At 42.3% G+C, this 23,650-nt stretch overlaps 1 protein-coding gene across 3 annotated transcripts in view; it reads right to left on the reverse strand.

The window, feature by feature from the left end:
- Positions 1-21,389, reverse strand: part of LOC100711965 (aggrecan core protein) — a 21,551-nt gene extending 162 nt beyond the window's left edge. The window contains exons 1-20 of one of the 3 annotated variants that reach the window (XM_019362942.1): positions 21,376-21,389; positions 21,085-21,176; positions 20,857-20,948; positions 20,201-20,492; positions 19,859-20,033; positions 18,300-18,427; positions 17,914-18,207; positions 16,034-16,336; positions 15,743-15,917; positions 15,539-15,666; positions 15,160-15,453; positions 14,849-14,947; positions 13,547-14,767; positions 7,644-7,721; positions 6,701-6,814; positions 4,270-4,428; positions 4,108-4,190; positions 1,664-1,808; positions 727-909; positions 1-645 (exon numbers count right to left, since the gene is read on the reverse strand). The exon at positions 1-645 is cut by the window's left edge and continues 162 nt beyond it. In XM_019362942.1, the coding sequence (XP_019218487.1) occupies positions 578-645; positions 727-909; positions 1,664-1,808; positions 4,108-4,190; positions 4,270-4,428; positions 6,701-6,814; positions 7,644-7,721; positions 13,547-14,767; positions 14,849-14,947; positions 15,160-15,453; positions 15,539-15,666; positions 15,743-15,917; positions 16,034-16,336; positions 17,914-18,207; positions 18,300-18,427; positions 19,859-20,033; positions 20,201-20,492; positions 20,857-20,948; positions 21,085-21,176; positions 21,376-21,389 (4,137 nt within the window). In that variant the 3' untranslated portion in view covers positions 1-577. Of the gene's footprint in view, positions 646-726; positions 910-1,663; positions 1,809-4,107; positions 4,191-4,269; positions 4,429-6,700; positions 6,815-7,643; positions 7,722-13,546; positions 14,768-14,848; positions 14,948-15,159; positions 15,454-15,538; positions 15,667-15,742; positions 15,918-16,033; positions 16,337-17,913; positions 18,208-18,299; positions 18,428-18,904; positions 18,947-19,858; positions 20,034-20,200; positions 20,493-20,856; positions 20,949-21,084; positions 21,177-21,375 lie in introns of those variants that run through there. The other 2 variants (XM_019362981.1, XM_025905727.1) reach the window with 2 other exon arrangements.
- Positions 21,390-23,650: the final 2,261 nt, after the last annotated feature.

Consider the following 23,650-nt stretch of genomic DNA (forward strand, 5'->3'; position numbering starts at 1 on the left):
ACCACCTTGGATCATTTATGCCCAAACATGACCCAAAGGTCCAAATGACTGAACTCATATATCTTCATGTGTGTGGCCTGTTAGGGATCTCTCAGCTTTAGAGCTGTCTTACATGCTCATGCATTTTAATTCTAAGTGCACTACTTACACTACTGTGTAAATCTTCAACTGAACCTCAGCTGAATTTGAAAAAGAAGGAATAACCTTGAACCTGCAGGAGAAGTATCTCCGGCATGCCACATACACCCAAACGTAGACTTTTTGGTGCCTGGCTTCATGAATCATGTTAACATGATTCCTGCACCAGCGTCGTCTCTATGGTAACATCTACTGCAGACTAAGGTGAACCAGACTGAACGTATCTGTGAATCAGTGTCCCAGCAATACTAAACAAAAATATGTTACACACAATAACCATTAACAACCAGAACAATAAAATAAGGATAGGAGCGACAGGGAAAAAAATCACATTACCATGGTGTAGCCACTCCCATGTGGGCGTTCCAGAAAAAATAGAAAATTCATTTTTGTGTCCCATTAATGTTCTTTTGAAATAATAAATTGCTATTTTTACTCCTTAGTGATGCCGGCTGTTGCGTTCTGGACTCCTGAGGCTCCTCCTCTGTGCTCTCCTTTGACTTTTCACTGCAGCGCGGGAAAAACCAAACAAAGACTTGTTATTAGAAATGACACTTCTCAGTACGAGTCTATACAGAGCATGCTCACCATCGGTGCATTTCACTTGGGGCTTTTCCCACTGTCCGTCTGGTTGACATCGCACTAGCGGTAGATGGCGCTGTCTAAATCCTGGATTGCACTGATAACGAATGATGGAGCCGACGGGGTACACCACCCTCTTTTTGCCAAACATGCAAGCATTGGACACCTCCGGCGGGGCACCACAGGACACTGAAGGTAGAACCAGAGGACATCATATCAAACAATGTGCTTCCTGCATTACGTATTTTAGGTAAAAAGCTAAAACATTGCTGCTCCGAGTCGAGTTTGTTTTTGCAGACCAACAGCCAAAATCCAACAGGTTTGTTTTGTTAGGGTTAGGACTCTTTCACAGAGCCCAGTATGAGTCACACTGTAGGAAGCTTTAGCCAGTCTAATGCAAAGAGATAAACCTGCTCCACCAATGAATGAGTCAAAACCACTGGACATATATATCCACCATTCAGATGTTTGCCTTGTATTGATAACCAGACCAAACATCTTTTAACTGCTGTTTCTATGACAACAAAGGGCATATTTACATACATGTAGCTAAGCTGTGTTTTAGGTTCAGACTTCACTAATGACCATTTCCAACTGAGAAGCTTGAAGGTTTGAATCTCTACACCAGCAAGTAGAAGAAGTGACACAAAAGAGCCAATCAGGAGAAAGTTCCCATTAATGGAGGGCGACCCTGAAGGATGAGGAGCTAACACTGCTAATTTTAGTAAATGCATGAACCGAGAGACCCTTTAAATGGTCAGTGCAAAATAAATAACGATTTCTAAAGCTACTTTAGAATAGTCTAAGTATAAATATATAAATATAAATGTATACATTTATACATGTATAAATATAAGAGGTCAGTTTAAAAGGTGACATTGTCGGGTGCTGTGAGTCTGCCAGTGTGTGGTGGAGCTCCAAAGGTTTTGCTGAGCCAGCCTACCTGAGCCTTTCTTGCAGGTGAAGGGCAGATGATAGCTACAGGGTACATCGTTCCACTGGCCGTCAGAATGCCAGATCATCACCACACAATCTTCTTCAGAGTTCACGTAGTTGTCCGGCTGGTTCGGCCTCCAGTTCTCGTATTGCTGAAGAGACGAGAGCAAACAGGTAAACCTCAGAGTGTAAACGGGACCCTCCAACTTCACCAGTTGTCCTGTATGTCATCTTGTACTGCTAAATTAGATTTTATTGTTTTGTCTTTTTAAAAACTTTTCTCAACAGCAAAAAGCTCAAAAAATAATAGAAGCATTCATCAATGAAAAATGTTTCCACACATGAAGTCGAATTAGACTAAAAAGCATAAACAGCAAATTGTCTTTGAATGGAATCGCTTCATGCTCACAGCTGTTACACACCCTGAAAAATACACGCATGTAAACATGCTGCCCTGATACACACAACAACAACTTAACTGCTTGTTGTGAGTAAAGCTGAATATTTAAATCACTTTGTGATTCTCCTTACAAATATACACAACAATACATAGAAAGATTAAACACACACAGTCTTTGTCCTGATAAGATGTAGCTCTCCTTGATGGCAGGATTTGACTGAGACATGAACACATGTGACCAAATCACCTGACTTGCTGTGACCTTAATCGAGTGCATCGAATCATATCTGTTATTAATCTCTGTCTCTCTTCCACAGCATGTCTTTATCCTGTTTTCCTTCTCTCACCCCAACCAATCACAGCAGATGGCCCCGCCCCTCCCTGAGCCTGGTTCTGCTGGAGGTTTCTTCCTGTTAAAAGGGAGTTTTTCCTTCCCACTGTCGCCAAAGTGCTTGCTCATAGGGGGTCATATGATTGTTGGGTTTTTCTCTGTATGTATTATTGCAGGGTCTACCTTACAATATAAAGCACCTTGAGGCGACTGTTGTTGTGATTTGGCGCTGTATAAATAAAAGTAAATTGAATTGAATAGTGAAGAAAACAAAGTCAAGCTTCGATTACTGTCGGCCGTCTTCTGTCCGGCTTCCTGCATGAATGCAGTGCTGCTTTCAGTCTCAGCACCTGACTCTAAAGCTGCTTGTTGTGTTTGTTTGCGTGTGTGTTACTGCACCTGTTTGGTATTTTTATGTCTCTGAATAAACCCACTGGAGCTGCGGTGGGTGGAGTGGTGCAGCAGCAGTGATAGTGTTTAAGTGGAGCAGGTGGAGCAGGGCTATTCTGGTACTAGTTTTTAGAATGACATTGCATTTACAGTCTCACCTGCTCGTACCAGCATTTATACGAAGGGGAAATGGAGCAGCACTTTTCATCACAACAGCTGGCAGAGACACACGAGCAGACCAAACGTTTACATGCATGGTGAGCTTTGGTTCACATCTACAGAAGGTCAAAGGTCCAGTGGGACAGGAGTTATTTTCTCTGTGTTTATCTTTGTGATTAGTTTTTGTTTCTTTTAAACTTTATTTTGTTTTTTACGAGTCTTTGTGTTCTCTGTGCAGTTGTTTGGCATAGCCTGATGTTTGTCTCTGAGTTTGCTGTGTCATTGTGGTCGTTTCCTTTCTTTGTAAAGAAACAGCTGGAGAAATATTTTGCAACTGATCAGGTTACCCAGCAGACATGACTGGGTATAAAACGAGCATCTTAGAGAGGCAGAGGTTTTCACCAGAGGTTCATCGATCTGCAAAAAACACTTTCAAATAATATTCCTCAACATAAAATTGCAAAGACTTTGAATCATCTATAGTACATAATATCAAATAATAATATCATATAATACAAGTGTCAAAAAAACTGATGCTCAGATTGTAAAGATTGAAGTCGGATTAGATACTCGTGTGCAACAGTATCAGTTCCAACAGTGCCGTCCTCGCCACTTCTTAGATGACACACAGCTTACATTCACATTCACAACATTGAACAACACTGAGAAATTCTCAGAGGTCAGTAAAGGTCACGTTTCAGCAACATTTAAGTGCAGAACAGCTATTAGAAAAATAGGACGAGGCCACCTAATCAGTTTGAACAGGCGCCACAGGCACACTGATGTTAAAGCAACGTACGCTCCCACTTGCATATTTCAGCAAGACGTAGTCTGCACTGACTACAACAGAGTCCGGGGTGAACTAGCCTGCCTGCACTCCAGACCTGACAACATTTGCTGCACCATGAAACAAAAATTACAAAAAAGACAACCGAGGAATGTTGAGCATCTAGAATCTTTTATCAGACAAGAACGGGACAAAATCTTCTCCCGAGAAACAAAATGCGACTGGTCACCACAGCTCCCAGATGTTTACAAACAGATGTTCAAAGAGGAGAGATGTTGCTGCTCAAAATTGTACGTTTCCTTAGTTCAAGCACTGATAGATTTTTGTTATGACCCAGTGTTCCCTTATCACCGAGTGAAGCTCCAGTCCAACACGTCCACTCACCAGAGGAGTGCCGTCAGTCCACTGGAAGTCATTCTCTACGGTCTTGTCATTCAGCCCGATCCACTGGTAGTCTTGTGCATTTGCTGTGGAGACCAAACAAAGTGAAGAGGACTTGATTCTCTCTCTGCTCCCGTCTCTCACACACACCCAATAAATACTCACCGTTGACAAAGTGCTGCTCTTCTGGGGAGATGATGCTGACCAGGTGGGCGTTGTGATCGCGGCAGCACTGCTCCGCTGTCACCCACGCCTCTCTCTCGGTGAAGTGTCGGTAGCAGTTCCCCTGAAACTTAGTCCAGCCGTCTTCACACGGCTGCTCCTCTGCGGCCGAAACAGCAAAGAATGAGCACTGTGAGACCGCTCGCTTACTTCAGCGCATTTCTGAATGCAACGCGCCTTTTTCAGGGCTCAGAGGTTTAGATATGAAGTGTGCATTAAAGCTTGTTACTCGTCCACAACTACAAACCAGCGTGCTAAGTAAAGTACGCCATCTTCTCTTCAGTTTATTGATTTTTGCTCTGGGCTGTTGATGTTGTGAGTCAGTGAGAAGCACAGTTTGCCCTGAGTGGGTTTGCTGTTGTGTACAGTTTAGACAAAGGGCAGCGTTTCCATCCTGACCTACAAAACAAACAACTCTTTACGGAGAGGAAAATCAGGCGTAACGTCCTGCTGGCTAGTAGGGCCTGCCCAATGTCCACCTTTCAGTTTACTGCAGCATTCAAAGACTTCATTCATTCACTCTGTAGCTCCGTTCTGTTCATTTTCATTCATGGGCCACTTCAAACAAATCACACAAAACACACACATTTTTCCATTTATTCCTGTTTAGCTGTATACTAGCAGACAACTCTGGATTTATCTGAAACATCCAACCCTGAGATGCTTTCCCTGTCCACATACAACATGTCTTTAATAATGTAAATTATTTCTGTAATTAAGAAAAAACTGGCAATGTTGGATTTGGGCCTAAAAATCTCAGGAACGTTTCTAAGCAATTCTTTACACTGGATTTATTCTACTGGCCTCCAGTAACACCGTGAAAAACCCTTTTTGGTCAGCATGTGTCCTGTAATCTGCACATTAAATCAATCTGTGGACCTGATTTTACTCATCTGTGCAATGCTGCTAAAATTAGAACCAGCGCGTCTCACAGAGATGCACAGAAACTAGTCCCTGCACAGGCTGGGCTGTGGAAAGTGCTCGTTTTCAGGCAGAAGAGCCTTCAGTTGAACCAAAACGCTGCCGGGATTAAAAAGAGATCCTATATTTTTAGTTTCTATTCAGAGGTCCCAGTTAAAAGAAGAACTTGAATGAATGATCAGACCCAATCATACGATCAGTCAAACTAGCCCAACAGAGTACTTCGCTCTCACACTGCGGGTTGACTTCCTGGGGTGTTTGAAAGTAAACTGGGAGGCAGACCCTTCAGCTCTAAGGAACCAGCTCCCAGTTTGGATTGGAGACAGTTCTGCACACAACCAGTGCGTTGGTCTAGTTTTTATTCTCACCCCAACGTGCCTGCTGTCTCACTCCTCTGAGTTTGAACTACACGTGCTGCTGTCTTCAGCTTTGTTTTGGTTAGTCTAGTTTACCAAAGCTGGCTTAAAGCCTGAAATCGCAGTGTAGTTTATTTTTAATCATTTTAATCATTTTTAATTTAAATGTTAATAAACTTAGGGACTCTAATAGAGACAGACAAACTTTCATTATTAATAAAGCTCAGCTAGGGCTGGACCTGGTGAACAGGAGCCATCTTTTAGCTATCCTGCTACAGGACTTCCCATGATGCACTGATCACTTCTTTAATATTCAACTCTTTTCATTTCTCATGCATTTATATGTAGCCGTTTACTCTGACGTGGACTCTCCTGGAGTTTGCATGCTGTCCATTTTTTTTGTTCCTCTGTTTTCCTCAATTCCCCCCAAACAGTCGCAGCAGATGGCCCCGCCCTCCCTGAGCCTGGTTCTGTTTGAGGTTTCTTCCTGTTTAAAGGGAGTTTTTCCTCCCTCTGTCCCCAAGCACTTGCTTGTAAGAGACCGCCTGGTTGTTGGGGTCGTTTCTGAAATATTGTCAGGTCTATGGTCGGTTCTTTCCCTTATACCTTACAAGTATCTTGAGATGACTGTTGTTGTGAGCTGGAACTATGTAGACAATGTAAGTGAATAACTGAATAAAATTATAATAATAATTCACACCAAAGATCTGCAGGCATGAGTGAGGACTGAAGTTTATGAAGGTCTAAAGAATATTTTTCTGCATATCCCATTTCTGTACATTAAGAGGCTCTGTAACACGTTCACTGTTTCTCTGGCTCACCTGGATGACTGCTGCTGTAAAATGAAGTTTAGTAAATGTTTTCAGCAGTAAAACCACTAAACCATTACTCCCACTCTCACAGAACACAGGCTCCTATTGCAAACCAGGAACATCACAGATACATGCCATGAGCCACCACGGCTCCTCATGACCGTCTCCTCACACCGCCACAACAACTAATACTGCCATCTGCTGGTGATGTTTAGCATCTCTCGTTCTCTTGCTTCAGTTGTTTTTCAGGTTGTTAGTATTTTTTAGCTGAAGCTGATCTCATACCGATCTCACAGCGCTCCCCTCCGTAGCTGGGCAGGCATAAGCATTTGAAAGAGTCTACAGTCTCCACACAGGTGGCTCCATTGGCACAAGGGTCGGAACGGCACACATCTACCTCTGCAAAAAAGGGGGACGGGTAACACTACTGTTACAGCGAGGTGTGGGGACGAGGCGGATCAGCAGGGTGGGGAACAATACCATGCAATGCAACTTCAGATTAGACTTACTGCACATAGAATCACCATCCATGCTCCTTTGTTAACAATCTGAGCTCTCTCAGGTTAGCATGTGAGAATGATATTGACATATATTTATACTGAAATATGCACCAAAATATCCGATTGTTGCAAAGGAACGCCTAATGATTCTAGTCCCTGCAGTAAGTTTATTTTTGAATCCTTTGCTAGTTGCAGCAGAAAATCACCATTTAACTCCCAGCAGGATGAAAGCAGCCATGTGATGGCACATACGTTGCAGCAGTTAGATTTAGCATGCATGCATGAGCAGAGGAGGCGTGCTGGCATGGCAGACCAAAAACAACACACAGGCTGAAGAAGACACTTGTGATAAACACGAGACACAGACGCAGTAAATCCTCAGAGCAGAGATGATGCACATTTAACAAACGGCCGAAGATGAACATCTGTCACACAAACACAAAGACCCAGAGCTCGACACAGAGAGACAACAAACCAAAGCAAAAATACAGTCAGGACACAACAGCAGAGAAGGAAAACAGAGACTGAGTCTGCTTCATGAACACTGACTACAGTCACAACAGGTTAAATGTTTATCTGGAAATAAACCTTCAGATAACAGGCTGATTAATGCACAGACTGCAGACCAACAACAACATAACACATGCAGACAACAAACAGAGAAATGTTTCAGGCAGTTAACAGGTACTGAACCAAGCTGCTGTCAGAGAAGGAAATGAGAAACTTACCGTCACAGAAGGCAAAGCCGTTCTCTGCAGTGCATGAAGCATCGCCACAGGGGTTCGGTTCACATGCGCCAACATGTCCTTAAAAACAATGCACACTGATTCACACAACACATCCTCCATGAATGACACGCACCAGCATAACTTAGAAAGACACAAGAGGCTTTGGCTTTAGCCATCTCAAATATCTCTAAGACGGCAAAGACTGTGAGATGACCACAGCTGTAGCGTTAAACCCAAATCCTCACACTCACATGGATACATGTTTGTTTGTTTCTAACTTCTACTAACTTAAGCTGTTTTAAGTTTCTGAACTTTGTGTGTTTGAATGAGTTGAATTATACAGTTCAACTGCTTAAAGGTATAAGTGTGACGAATTCTCAATATAGGAACAGAAAATCAAAGCAGAAACCAAACCGGAGCAGTGCTCGCAAAATCGCTAACCCGACGTCCCGGGGCTAGCGATTTTTCCAGTCGGGCTACCAAAATCTATCTCAGCCCTGCCCGTCGGGCTATCATAGGAAGGACTAGGGATGGGTATCGAAAACCGGTTCTTGTTGAGAACCGGTTCCCACTGTTTCAATTCCTAGGAATCGTTTGCCATTTTTGCAAACGATTCCCTTATCGATTCCAGTCGCCCCGAATGACGTCACCACGTTGCGGAGCGTCGGAGCGTACCTGGCAGGAAACACGGCGCCTAAGCGGCTCAAACGCTCAAAAGTTTGGTTATACTTTACCAGAATGGATGACAACAGGGCAACTTGCAATACTTGCAAAGTAGATATTTCATTAAGGGAGGAAACACTACGAATATGCAAAAGCATTTGCTCACAAAACACGCGATGACCTTAAATGAATGTCGTGTTTTTAATTCCGCTCCGGACTCGTGAATCTCAACCCAGCAGCAGCGGTAACGTTTGCACGTCCTCTCCCGTTAATGCGGCAGGTAAATAATCAGCTAACAGTGCATATTATGTTAGCGCGATCTGCCTTATTACAAAACCTGCCATTACTGTGCATTTAGGTGACCATGATGAGACAGACAGAGTCTGGCTGGCGCTCGCTGGCAGTTGTCGCTGCAGTCCACCGGTAGCGTCTCTTTTCAGGCCCAAATGTCACCGAGCAGTGACTAAGTTTGTGGTAAAAACCTTGCAGCCATTTGCCACAGCAGATGGTAAGTGAATGTGTTTAATTGTAGGCAGGGACATTACTGGATATTCTTGTGTAATTGCTACAGAATAATTTATGTTATACTTTGTTATTGCTACAGAAGAATATTTATTTTATTATTTTACATTTACAATTTTCCCCGGGGACCCTGTGACACCCCACTGAAGAGCCGTAGGCTGTGGATCTCTTAAGATCTCACTGTTGGGTTTGTAAGGCCATGTTACTCCTAAATTTCTATCTTGTTCAAAGAGAAGATATAAAACAAAATTCTAAGCTAATCGACCTTAGTATTCTCCTTTTTAAAAATAAGAATCGATAAGAGAATCGATAAAGAATCGAATCGTTAAACAGAATCGAAAATGGAATCGGAATCGTTAAAATCTTATCAATACCCATCCCTAGGAAGGACAAATATAAGTCAATGCTTTTGCATTCTTTCGGACATGTAGCTGGGTAATTATGTCATTGGCATCGGTGAGCCACTGTCACTATGTGACATATTGAAATCGCGTTTGAATTTGCGCTTGTTTTTTGCTTTCACTTTGCAATCGCGCGAACTGTGTGTAGAGAGCGGCAGCACTGATTGGTGAGTGACGATAATTTGCGCACCAATTCCTCTGACATCGTCTTATCACTCATTAGCTTACTATGCGAACATGACAAGTGAACTCTCCCACAGCAAGCTTAAACATGTGAGAGGTTGATTGCGCAGAGAATCGCTGACCGTTATGTGAGTGCGTGTGTAAAAGCAGCAGGATATATATTTTAGTTCTGCAGAGCCAAATAAGACAGGTCAGGGTGAAGAAGTGACAGCCAAAGAAAAGCCGACCACAAAACGGAAAAGTTACGACAAATCAGACTATAAGGCAAAAAGAAAGTGCAGCTTTATGGTTTCATGGACAAAAGAATTTCTGTGGCTGCAATATGACGAGCTAAATAACCAGGGGTGCACATAAGTGGTCCGCAGGTGCGCATTCGCTGTCAAAATAAAAAACAGATAAGAAGTTGCAACGTGCGTTTGCGTACATAAGATTTTCTGGAGGAGGACAGACATTTGTTTAGAACTCTTAAAGATGTCGAAGAAGCTCCTTTAAGCAATTACTTTGGTGTTCCTCCACCTCCCAAAAAAATGTCAGAAGGAGTCCGAACCACAAAAGAAGTGCGTATTCTCGGAAAAGTGGTTGCAGGAGGTGAGCTGGCTTCAAACAAATGATGAACGCACAGAGATTTGGTGCAGAATGTGCGCGTCTTTTATTTTGACAGTGAATGCGCACATGCGGACCACTTATGTGCACCCGTGTAAATAACATAATGTTCTGCCGGGTGTGTTGTTGGTTTCCCTCGATTTCTGAGTCGACAAGCGCCTTTGTTACTGGGACCAGTAATTTTAAGAAAGGCCCCCATTAGAACCCATGAGAAATGCAAGAAATGCATTATTGCTCAGTCTGCAAATAACATACTAAAAATAAACCTGAAAAATCTGTTTAGAACAGCGTACTATGTTGCAAAGAGTGAACTACCATTGGCAAAATTTAGCAGTCTTTGCAAACTTCAAAAAGCAAATGTCCTAGATCTTGGTTTCACTTACCTCTTACCCGTGACTTCAGTGGAAATTTCAGATTCAGGATCTGACACAGACTGATTCATGTTCTACACAGTTCTTACAAGTTCATAGAAATTTCTGTTCAATTAGAACCAAGTATTTGAGTTGATGATTGTAATTTTTATACAATGTTGTAATTTGTGTTTCAACAATTTTATAATTAATGTTTTGTTTCCGTTACAATATTATACATTAAATTTAATATTGTAACGGAAACAAAACAGGAAACAAAACATAAAAAAATTGCTCCCTTTTTTATTCGGGCTACTTAAATTTATTTTGGGCTACCAAAAACTGAAGAGTCCCTGCCCGAAGGGCTACCAGGGATTTTGAAATTTTGCGAGCCCTGCGGAGCATATTTACCAAGAGTTTAAAACAAAACACAACACAAAAATTCTTCTACTGGAATTAATATGAGCACCAGAAAATTTAAATTAAAATAATAAAAAACACAAACTGGGAACAAAACACAACCTAATGCTAATAAAAACTGAGAGCTCAAGAATAATAAACACTCAATAAACCAGATCACAAAAGTCAAAAAACAGTCGAAAACAAAATAGAAAAGAGATCCATGGAGGCAAAATAACAAATGAGACAAGATGAAGAAAATATAGATAAAAAATTATTTAAAACACCAACTGACTAGATTTCAAAAGTAACAGCAAAACAGACCAAATGTTCATTGTGATGTTTTACTGGAGTGGAAAAAGGGTGAAGGATGCAGCACATGCAAGTATACTGTGTAGAAAAAGAAAGAAAGAAAGACGTAGATTAAGAAGCAGAGGAAGCATGTTGTTTCAAGTGTTTCTGTATTTTTTAAACTATATTTATTCAAAGCTTCTCTGTGACACCACGAGTGCAGTGATTGGTTGGGCTTACGACTTATCATCTTGCCAGCACAGTTAGGCTGAAATGTAAACGTTGAGTCTGTGCTGGCATTGAAATTTTGCAAGACACAAGTAATGTAGATCCTGCACAAGTTTCTAAAAGACAACAACAAATTAACATAAAATGTACTTGTGAACTTATTATTTTAAGGCATGCTCTCTTAATACTAAATTTTTTGTCACGGTCCTGGGTCAGTGTTGACCCAGCATTTTGAGTTTCTTATATTTTGGTTTATTTTTGCATTATGGATTATTTTCTGATGTTCTAGTGCTTTTATTATTATTATTATCATTATAGATCTGTTTCAGTTATTCTTGGTGAGGGATCAGATCTTAGGGTTTTGGGTTCTCATGTTTATTGCAGTTTCTGTTCAGTGTCTAGTCTGTGTCTCAGTGTCGTGTCTGCATCTTTGTTTAGTGGTTTCTTGTTTTATTCTGAAAGTCTTTGTCTTATGTTAGTGTGTGCAGCTTTGCTCCCCCTGTCTCGTTAGCCCTGATCTCTCCCAGCTGTGTCTCCCTCCTGTTGCCCATTCCCTGATTACCACCCTGTGTATATAAGCCCTGTGTTTTCCCGTGCTCTGTGTCGTACCCTCAGTATTATGCCTGTGTGTTTCAGTTCTCTGTTGCCAGTAGTCTTTGTTCAGTTCATGTTTTGTCTTCTCCAGCAATAAAGCTGAGGTTTTGAGCTACAAATCCGTGTTTGAGTCCTGCACTTGGATCCACATCTCCACCTGCCCGCACACAGAGCCCTGGCATTTTTATTGTTTTTTATTGTGCATTGATAAGCTGAGCCTCAGTGACACCTGTCATGGGTGAAAACCCAGCAATAACCAGAGTTTCACTCATTTAGCAGTTGTTAGAGGCAGCAAGGATTTGGGTTTGCTATGTGATCACCAGCCAGTCTCTAGACCTTTATGACTTTTTAAAAGTAAAACTAAACACACACGACCAGCTGCTGCATGTACAGGGATAAAGGGATTCATAACTTACTTTTCCATCAGTCACTAAACTAAGAATAAAACCTTGAGGGTCACTAAAATCACTTCTGTTTCTGATTTTCTTGATTTAGTCTGGGTTAAACAGTTTCAGTGCACTCACTGCCTGTAACACTGGCTGTGCAATATATCAAGCTACGAGTCGGCTCACATTCAGTTGTAGGAAAGTAAAAGAAATAAGACTTTATCACAGGTTTGGTAAATGTTCTGTTCTCACGTATACATGGGCTTTTTTCTCTACCTGAGCCCTTTAACCTGATGTTCCCAGACTCAGAAGACCATGGATGCATAGCTCCACGTCGAGTATCTGTAGAGCGGGAATCATACCACTGACGTTCTGATTGGTAGAAGACCAACTATACCTCCTGATCCATAAGACTTTAATATAAACAGTTTTTGATCATTTATTTTTTGCTGTCTTTAAACTTTGTTTCTGTTTGTAACACACTTCAACATTTAACTGTTTCTATTCTTGACATTTAATGTCTGTGTTCATTTTTCTTTGCACAGTTTGAATGTTAGAAGAAGATCATGGCTTGGTGTGCTGAACTTGCACAGGTATCAACAACATTTATGCCAGATGGTTCCCACTCACAGGGTCTCCTCAAAGCCTCAGGCCTACTGTGTGGATGCTTCTGCAGCCCTGCCTTACTTGGGGTTTTTTTAGTGTGCTTTAGTGTGGCGTTAAATAAAGTTTATTATTATTATTATTACTACTTTGTTCACTGCACAAGTTAATCATTCATGGAAAACAGTTTCCAGGGTAAGACAGTCGTTCCTGTAGTTTGACATCAAATCGAAGAAGTCGGTAGGTGAGAATGACTTATTCTACACGGACAGAGTAAGTAACGTGCTGCTAACAGTAAGTAGCAGCTAGCTTGGCACACGCTAACTTTTTCAGGTAACAATCATTCAAATCTGATGCACAGCTTACTTCTTATTGCTGTTGAATGATTTGATGTTTTGAATCCCACCAAGTAAAAGCAAGAATAAAGTTAACCCTCTGTTTCAGGAACTACAATAAAGCAACAGTTTCCTCTCAAAGATGCAGCTAGCACATCAACACACCACCACCACCAAAAGACACCTGGTGGTTATGGTTATAGTGACACCCTTAAAACTAATGAACTGAACGTTTTAATTGGCATAAACAGCTACAGAGTACTTCATGTTGAGTCACTATCAAAGACATGATATTTTAAATCCAGAGCAGAAAATATAAGTTGTGTCAAGAATATGTTTACTAACCTTCAACAGGGCCTGATGTCTGAACAGAGGGTGGTGCAACTGTAATGGGAGGTGCAGCTAGTCCTGCCGGGACAACCGCAGGGGCCAGAATTACAGGGACATCATCGGGGGTCTCTGGCACGGCATTAGGGTCCTCCTGTGGTCCTGTGGTGCTCTCTGTCACACGGCACTCAATGATGGGATAGGCCACTAGCAGATGTCTCGAAGGGTCTTCTGAAAAAGTCGTGCTGGCAGCAGATGAGTGAGAGTCTCCATTCCCAGGGTAAGAGCCACTGTCACTACTACTTCCTCCTCCACTGTACTCCAAAGGCCCCTTACCAAGCTTCGAAAACAGCGTGCCTGAGCCCTCTGGTGATGTGTTTTCAGATACCTTTGTCATTACATCCTCAGACAGGAAGGTAACACTGCCTCCTTCTCCACTTGTAGAGGACTCGTATCCAGAAAGTCCTGATCCAGACAGAGAATGAAAACTTGAGCTTCCAAATCCAGACAGATATCCACCACTTCCCTCTGCAGAACTGTAGAGTAAAACCCCAGATGCCTCCACTAAGTCTCCACTAAGCTCACTGTATTTACTGGAGGTGGTTGCATCAATCAGTTTATCATCTATCAATAAGATCTGAGCGTCTCCACTCTCTGAAAGCTCTCCTGACTGTCCACTACCACTTCCAGAGGAAAATGTGGATGGTAAACTGCTAGAGCCAGAAAACTCCTGACTGGTGACGAAACCAGAGGACATTTCTGTGGAAGAACCACTTTCTGTAGAACTGAAGCCAGATCCAGACCAGGACACATCCCCGCTACCACTCAGCACTCCAGATCCCACATCAGATGAAGGGAAAGTAAGGATCTCTGTGCTTCCCTCTCCAGCTTCTTGAGGTCCTCCAGAACCTGAGTCTTTGCCTGAAGGAGTGGAGTCAGTGCCTGAAAAAAGAATACTGATCGTGGACCCTTCTCCACTACCTGATCCAGAAAGATCTGTACTGCTGGGACCTGATTCTCCGCTGGGTAGGTCCGCACTCGCACTGACAGCCAGGTCTCCAGAGCCAGAGGAAGGGAGGTCTCCAGAAGCAGAGCCATCTCCAGAAGTAACCTTATCTCCAGATCCAGACGATTCTCCAGAGTGACCTCCAGATGTGTAATCTACTACAGAAGTTTCTGCTGAGCCTGAACCAGAGCCTGAAGTCTCTACATCGATGGGAGGAGATATGGAGGGAACAGCTGAAAACAGAAATTGAAAGTTAAGCTTGGAAACAAACGGTAATAAATGGGTAATCCAGTCAAGCTCTGAAGGACACTCACCAGGTCGTAACAAATGGGTAGCTGATGTCAGATTTAGTAGAGCCTCCTCAATTTCTGTGATGTTCAGTCCAGTTTCATTTGCAATAAGCTGAATGTCAGCTGTGAAAATTAGGCAATGTAAGTAAATGATGATCATGGTGGTTAAGAGTCAAGTATAAGGTATAAATCGTCAATGATAAGAAGCCCTGTTTGAGAGAAAGACAAATTAATTTTCTGTCCCCTGGTTGCCAAAATTGGGAGAATAGTTTTAAAAAGCAAATGTGTAGTTAGACCTCAGAGGGTTAATGAATTATAGAGACATTCAGAATTACCTCTGAAACAGTAAGCATCAAATCTGGCATCAAGTTCAGGATAGCCAGTCTGGTTGGGGTGATTGTACACAGTGTGCACTCCTATTTTCCCCGCTCCGCACTCCGCATGTGGATTGTTGATGGGATAACGCACACTGCGATCTAGTAGCCAGCCTGCACGGCACTTGTCAAAGCCCATTTTCCAGGCAGCATAGAGATGTCCTGTGGAGGCCGCTGTGGCGTTCTGCTCTTGACAGCTACGAACAGCCTCACTGTAAGTGAAACCTTCAGCTGATCCAATGTGGAAAACCTCTCCTGTGGAACGGAGGACAGTGAATAAAGAAAATCTATACAATATTACAAAGTCATAACTGCAACTTTAGAGAAAGGTTTTTATCACCTTTGAACCCGTCAGTGTAGCAATACACATCGTATCTCTCGTGTGCTGGCCTCAGACCGTAGGATCGAACCCCGGGTCGATCTCCCAGATCTCCAACACAGCCTTCTCGAGGGTAAACGATAGGATACCTACATGAGAGCACACAACTATAAAACCTGGGTTAAAACAGAAATCTCTTCACTTTCTGTGAAAATCCAGATTTACCTTACAGTCTGATCCAGTAGCCAACCTGCGTCACACTGCTGGTATCCAGCTTCATACGCTGCCTGCAGCTGCTGCGGCGTGGCAATTGAGCCTCCAACACTCTGGCAGGCTTGTTGGGCCTCGACAAAAGTGAAGGCGTAGCGGCCAGCAGCTGAACGGTAATGGAAGACCATGCCTGTAGAGGGATCAGGAGAGACTACTGTGGGCTGGAATCCTGGAACGTCATTATTAGGGAATCTCTGTGGTCCTTCTTCAGTTATTATAGCATGCATCAGCGGCTCATTTACTGACCGGTTGGAGGTATCACAAAGCCTTTGTGTAGCTCCCTGCCAACATCTGGCTGTGCTGTGGCTGACTCTATCAGATCAGTGACGGACTCGGTGATGTTTGGCGGCTCAGCCAGAGGCAGGTCGGTGGGGCTTTCTGTGTAGGTGAAGTCCACGTTAGTAGGCATCATAGTCTCCACCTCTCCGGCGGCCTCACTCTCTGTCGTCGTGGTCCTGAAGAACACCTGTGGGGTCTGCGTCACTGTGGTGACTCTCAGCACACCACTGCCGTCCTCTGTCATGCCTGAACCGTCTTCATCAGTCGACTCTGAAGGTGACAGAGAAGATGACGTCCAAAGGTGAGTTCTTCAAAGAATCTTCTGGAGGAGCTGGTTTGAGCAAGCCACCTATAAGCCATAAGGCTAACGCATTAGCCTGGGAATCTGCCCTGGAGCCGTTTACCTAGTCTTACCCAGTCTAACCCAGTCTAACCCACTCACAGTATTCAATGATACACATGTCATTGAAAAACTTACAATATGGTGTATTATTTATATAAAATCCCAAAATGTCATGGGGTCAAAGTGTCACATGTAGGACTGGACACCAAATATCAGCTGATAACTAATGCATGACTTCACACATTAGCTGTTTGGCTTCTGCATTCTGAGTGCACTATATGGACAAAACCACTGGGTTACCTACACTCAGAGATGGGCAGTAATCCAATTACTTTTTTCAAGTAATGAGTAAAGTAAGGGATTACTATTGCAAAAAAGGTAATTAGATTACTGTTACTTTCCTGTAAGCACTCTGTATTACTGCGTTACTAAACCGTGATTTTGTTTGTGAGAGTGTCTCATGACCGTGACGTCCGAGCGTGCGTCGTCCGTGGTAACAGACGTGTGCAGATCAACAATGGATAACATGGAGTGATGGAGAAAGTCCGACCATGCAGCGTTTAAAGCGTGGAAGTAATCACATTACTTTGAGTTTGATTCTGTAAAAAGTGACACAAACATTAGCGTCCGCTGTTCACTCTGCGTGGGAAGAAAACTTCTTTCTACAGCGAAAAATTAAACTTCAAATCTGAGCGAGCAGCGAGCACGCTGCCACGGGAATGTGACACTCACAGACAAACCCCCGGATCCCCCCACTGACATGCCCGCTGTGGGCAAACCTCCACCCGCCCCACTCCTGCTAAACAGCTGACAATAGATTTAAGAGCTGCTGAGTCTTTGAATTTATTTATTTTCTGCTGTGTTTTACTTGCATCTATTTGAAAGAGTATAAACACAAAACATGATTTTATTTTATATGCTGGAATATGCAGAACAGGTTTAAATGTTAAACATTTCTTCAAGTCAAAGACTGCTGATATAATTAAATGTTTGCTTGATGCATAAAGTTAAAAGATTAAAACTAATAAAACAATTTTTTCATTTGATTCAGTTTTATATGATGCAGAAAAAGTAGAATTGGGCTGAAAGGTCTGTTGCTTTATTAACTAATTACGTTAGAACTATAGGAGCTGCTCAGTGAGGGAAACACTTGCCATGAAGCTCCCAGTGCAGTATTGACTGAATGAATAACGCCACAGTCACACATTTGGCTATGGCATTATTATGTCAGACCAGAGACCAGTCAGTGACCTTCTGACTGGCAAACTGGTAAACCCTCTTTACTTTTAGATTGCTACAATTGTTCATAGTTTGCAGATAAGATCTCGACTTGTCTGCAAGCAAGTGTAACCACACACCCTTCGAGTGGTTATATATACATATAGTATATGTAGGTTCTAGTAATATGCAACTGTTTCCTGCACATGTAAAATGTGGCAATACAAAGCAATAACTAGTGAAAGTACAGATGCACACATGCGTGCTTTTATTGTCTGAGCGATACCTGTGTAACAGAAGGCGTCACAGCGAGACTCGGGAAGAGGATATCCTGTCTGGTTTGTGTGAAGATAAACAGTCCGTACCCCGATCAGCCCGCCTCCACACTGTGACCTACGAATGTTGATGGGATAGCGGACACTCCTGTCTGCGAGCCAGCCAGCGTTGCAGACATCCATCCCTCCTTGCCAGGCCAGGTACAGCTGACCTGTAGTGGCCAGCTGAGCACCCTTATGAGAGCACGCCAACGCAGCCTCAGAGAAGGTGAACTTCTCTGCAGTCGCAGTGTAGAAAACTCTGCCTGTCTCAGATAAAAGAGGTTTGTAAGAAAAATAAAGAATACAAATCATGAAAGGATGAGTTTAAAATGCATTAAAGGTCATTGCAGTGTACCTGTCATCTTCTCAGCGAAGCAGTAAACATCATAAGTCTCATTGAGATCCCTCACGCCGTAGGTCCTGACTCCAGGCAGTTCTACTTTGTCACCGTAACAGTTCATACGAGGACTCTGGATTGGGTACCTGTGGTTAAACAAAGTAATGTGAAGAAGAATTTGTGACTTAAAATGAAATAACAAATGTCTTTCACTGAAAACTAAACTCACCTTTGCTGCTGTACAGAAATTGAACAAGAGCACATTATTATCTGCTCACATTAGCTTTGTCCTTTCAGAACACAATTCATTGATTTCACGTTTTTCCTTAAATCCACAGTAAAGTGTTTTAAAAAAAACATTTCAAAGAAGTTGAGAGCAGACAGAAAAATATGTCTATTTTAAGAAAACTCCCAGTGGGACATTTTATGACGAATTTTATTAACTGGTAAACATGACTAAGAAAGAAAGGAGAGGCTTGGTGCTTCATAAGTGGGAATGGGAAGAGCTTCCTCACTCTGAAAAGACTATGAGTAAATAAACAATTAAATAATATTTCTCAATAAACTATTAGTAATTTGAGTATATCATAATCTGCTGTGAATTAAGATTACAGTAGGCTCACCTGTCCCTAGCCTCCTCCTCAGTCACACCAACCCTCCGCATCTCCTCCTCCTGCCGGCCCATATTCCACATCTTTTATCCGATATATCCGCTATGCCTCCTCTGCAAATGTTCAAACTATCTCAGCCCCGTCTCTCTAACTTTGCCTCGGTCCAATCAGGAGTGAGAACAGCTCTATCTTGGCAAAAGTATTCATTCATCTGCCTTCCCACACATATGAACTCGAGTGACATCCTGTTCTTAATCCATAGGGTTTAATGTGATGTTGGCCCTCCCTTTGCACCTATAACACATCAAACTCTTCTGGAGAGGAAAGAGAGTGTTTATGGAAACTTATGACCATTCTTCCAGAAGCACATTTGTGAGTTCGGACACTGATGTTGGACAAGAAGGCCTGGCTTGCGATCTCTGTTCTAATTTATCCCAAAGTTGTTCTATCAGGTTAAGCTCAGGACTCAGGACCAGTCAAGTATTTCCACACCAACAGTCATCCATGTCTTTATGGACCTTGGTTTGTGCACTGCTGCGCAGTCATGTTGGAGCGGGAAGGAGCCATCCCCAAAAACTCCAAAATGTCTTGTTATGCTAAAGCATTAAGAGTTCCTTTGACTGGAACTACGGGGCCAACCCCAGGTCCTGAAAAACAGCCCCGCACCATAATTCCCACTCACCAAACTTTACCAGCTCTTAATCAACATTTTTTTGATTAAGATGCCAAATTACAGTTATTTACTGAACAGAAAAATGAGTTTTAGTCCTATGTTGTTCTGCTTGGTTAATTCTGACCTCAACGCGCTGGCTTAAACTTAAGTTTAAAAAGGAGAATTTAGCCTTTTTTCATTTTAGTTTTTGGCAGATTTCTCAAATATGTTTCTTTTCTTGCTTTTATGAAGGGCCATGTTATAAATTTTGGAAATAAAACTAGTGAGTAGTTGCTCCTTGGGTGGGTGCTGACCTGACTGTGTGATCAGAGAGCCAGCCAGCGTCACACTGGTGAAAACCGTCATCGTACGCTGCTTGGAGCTGTTCAGGTGAAGCCATTACTGCACTATTCTGGGTGCACGCTGCCTTCGCCTTTTCAAAGGTCAAACTGTAGCGTCCCATGATGGCCCTGTAGTGGAAGACAATACCTGGAGAGACAAAAAGTGGGATAACAGTAAGAAAGAGTGATGGTGTGATGTGACCAAAAAATCCATATAATTTTGGTCATTTTGTCAACACTATGAGATAAATGTTAGAAATGAAAAGAAAAGGTATCGACTCCAGCTGCCTCACAGACATCATGTGTCACTCATACCTTGAACCTGGACGTGCACGATGCTGTGGCTGTCCTCGATATCGTGCTGAACCTCACAGCGATACACTCCCGTGTCACTGGAACGCAGCTCGGATATCCTGATGCTAGCGTCTGTCGGGGTCCCAGGATAAGCTACCAGCTGGACTCTGTCCTCGTAGTTCTCAGTGATACGCACTTTCCCCCCCCGGGCCACAATGATGGTTGTGACCTTTTCTTTAGTCACAAAGCTCCATTTGATCCGATGAGACAGGGGGGCAATGGTGGGAGCTCCAGGGTCATCAACAGTGTGATCCTACGTGAGAGGCGACATCATTTACAAACGTTTTCGGGGGTTTATAGACACAAACATACGTACATACATGTCAGATATTTAAAGTAATATGACAGGTTGTTACTCCAGCAAAGCTTCTGTTACTTTATTCACTCACTAAGCAGCTCTAAGCCCAAACGCTGCGTAGAAATGGTAACGTCAGGTCTGCTGAGATTACTGATGCTGTCCTGTTGCATTCTGTGTAATGGTTAACACATGTGCCTGACACACTAAAGCCCAACAGATTCCTAACGCTAACGCAGACCAGAAACTAATGATGTCATGGTGGCTATGGCCTTCTTTTATATGGCACACAAAACAAATGTGTAGTTTGCAATTTACACACCTCAAAGTAGCACGGTAACAGCAGCGTTCCCCCCAGCAGAGGGCGCTGTGGACCCTCCAGGGGAATGATGACACTCAGTACATCCTCTGGGTCTGTGAAGGTCAGAGATGCACACAATGTAGAAAAACAACAACACACTCCAAGTGATGTGAAAATGTCGTTGGACTGCTACACGCCAGTGCTGACTGATGAGGACGCTGGAGTGAAACTGGAAGCTGCACTTCTTACCCATATAGGACTGCTGCTCATAAACATCATATGTGGCTGAGATGACAGTCACATACAAAGCCATCAGCATCGTCCACCGGATCATATTAATCCTGAAAAATCAAAAAGGAAAATTAGCAGAAACACGATTATGACTCAAGCTCTTCATCACACTCGGACGCTGATGTTAAATGCTAATCCATTTTTCTTATGTCCTACCTTTAGAAGTGAATAAAGAGAACTTAATCTAAACTGTTGAAGAACAGGTCAATTAAAATGAGACCACAAAGGTATTATAAATCAGTTTCTTACCTCCTGCAGTGCATAGCCTGAGTGTGTAAAACCACGAATAAACGTGCACTCGGACAGCAAAGTGCTGTACTGAGATACTGTAGTACTACGAGGCTGGTTCTGATCATTTATTCAAATGATCACAGAAAGATTTCAGGTTCTTTCTCTCTGGTAAAGACTATACTTATCATAATAATTCAGTAATACTAAAACTTACATTGAAAATAATAAAATTACACTGAAACAAAAACTACTGCAGCTAATCTGAACTGATAATGGAAATTAAAACCCCCCAAATTTCATGTATAAATACAAAGCTGTAGTAAGTCGCTTAAGGTTGGGCGATATGTAAAATGTTTCCAACTGACAATTGTCAGTCCAGTAACCAATATATTTGCACAGGTGACTTTTTGATGGGCGGAGCAATGTAACCATGCAGGGACTGATTTGTGCGTTTAGAATTTATACGTTTTGTTTGGAGGGAACACTTTACCTTCTTTTCTTGTTTATTTCAGTATTAATAAAGCTACTTTTTGGATTATTCATTTATTTATTTGAGATGTGCCAAATCCCACAAGACTTAACTTTACTTCTGAGATTTTATGTTCACTGGAAGAGACATTTTGATTTTTAACGTACTTTTTGTTTAATTTTGTATTTGTTGTTTTGCCGAGTGTGTGAGAGAGACAAACGCTGGAACGGCCTGGAAACATGGTTATAGTGGAAAAAAGAAGCCGGTTTCTCTCTGTTTCCCTCCCCACCATTGTGGGGTTTTTATTAAATAAAATGATTGTTTTTTTCTGAACAGAGGCTGCTGCCGTTCTTTCTTTCTGTCATGAGTTTGAGTAAATCAATCGCAGCTGCCGTTAAAACAGCACTATAATTTTTTCCGTTGACTGCTTCTCTTAGCTTCAACCAACATTATTAGCAAACATGCTCATGGGCCAAATAAATAAATAAATGGCTCTTGTATAAACAATCAGTGAAAGGCTCAGCCTGTCGTTGGTAATCGATAAATTCACCCAGCCTTAAACTGGCTCACATACAAATATACATTTGGTATTTTCTACTTTAATTATTTACTCTGTGCTTGATGTTTTCTACTGGTAAACTTTTGCTTTTGCCTTTTCGGAGGAAGTTGGTGAACAGTAGTAATATATGGGCTGTAACTGCACGATCTGATTGGATGTCCAAATTTAGCACAGAATTTCACATAATGCTTTTTTTTCTTTCTCTCTTTGAACCCCTAAAGCTGGAGGGTCGGTGTTGGGACTAAGTGACAGCTCATTAGCACTGAGTTTGTGTGAGTGGTGCTGGTGGCCAGCTCCACACTGCGTTCATTCAGCCGCTGTGGTAAGGTCCACTCCCACAGAGACTGGGCCCATAAGACCAGATCTGTTCCCCATGAAACCTGTGTTATGGCAGCTCTGACGACACCAGGGCTGTGTAAACAGCACAGTGTAGATTCCAGAGTCCGCCCTTTCCATCACGTCCTAACACTGCTCACATTCAGGCCGGAGACCGGAGTGAGACGTGATGGAGGGAGGCCAGTCAGGGCTTTGATCCTCACTTGGACAACAACTAAATTTATATATTTCTTTACATGAGGAAAAATTTTAATGTGATGCACCAGGTGTAAAAATGTCATGTTTGTTACAGGTGATGACTGTGTTGTTCAACCATGGGAGGAAATTAAGGTGTGAGATAGGATGGGCTGAACCCCAATACTGTGCTCTTCAGTGAATTAGCTTATGTTAAGTAATGTTCAAATATGGACTCAAAGTTCTGCTTCCAGGTATAGATGCATCTTAGATGGTTTGGCCCACTACCCAGCACTCTGCTTTACAAAGTCAACAAGGACACAGTTTAAAATCCTTTTTCTGATTACTTTTCTTTGACCTTAATGCTAAATGCTAATAGTAAAGACTGAAGCTTCAGACAGAACCAGTCCATGCTGAACTACAGCAAACAATAAAAAAAGGAAGAATTGATGAGTCTGATAATATTTTTGGTCTAAATGCTCTTTCACTTGCCTAAAAGCAAACACACTAAACTCTCAGAGTTAAAATCAAGGAGGCTGTTCTCACACTTATTACTGGGCACGCATGAAAAAGGTTTGAACATGTTGCACTGTGAAAAACAGAAACACCAGTAAGAGCTGAAGAGTCAGTGAACTTGTGCTACTTAATGCCAAAGTTCTTCTTCAGGCATCAAAAAAAGAGCTTTAAGAAAGTCTGCTTAAAGACGTACAGCCCAGGAGTAACAGAACAGGAGTAATAGAACAGGAGTAACAGAA

Source organism: Oreochromis niloticus, linkage group LG1, assembly GCF_001858045.2.
Source record: "Oreochromis niloticus isolate F11D_XX linkage group LG1, O_niloticus_UMD_NMBU, whole genome shotgun sequence".
Classification (NCBI taxonomy): Eukaryota; Metazoa; Chordata; class Actinopteri; order Cichliformes; family Cichlidae; genus Oreochromis; species Oreochromis niloticus.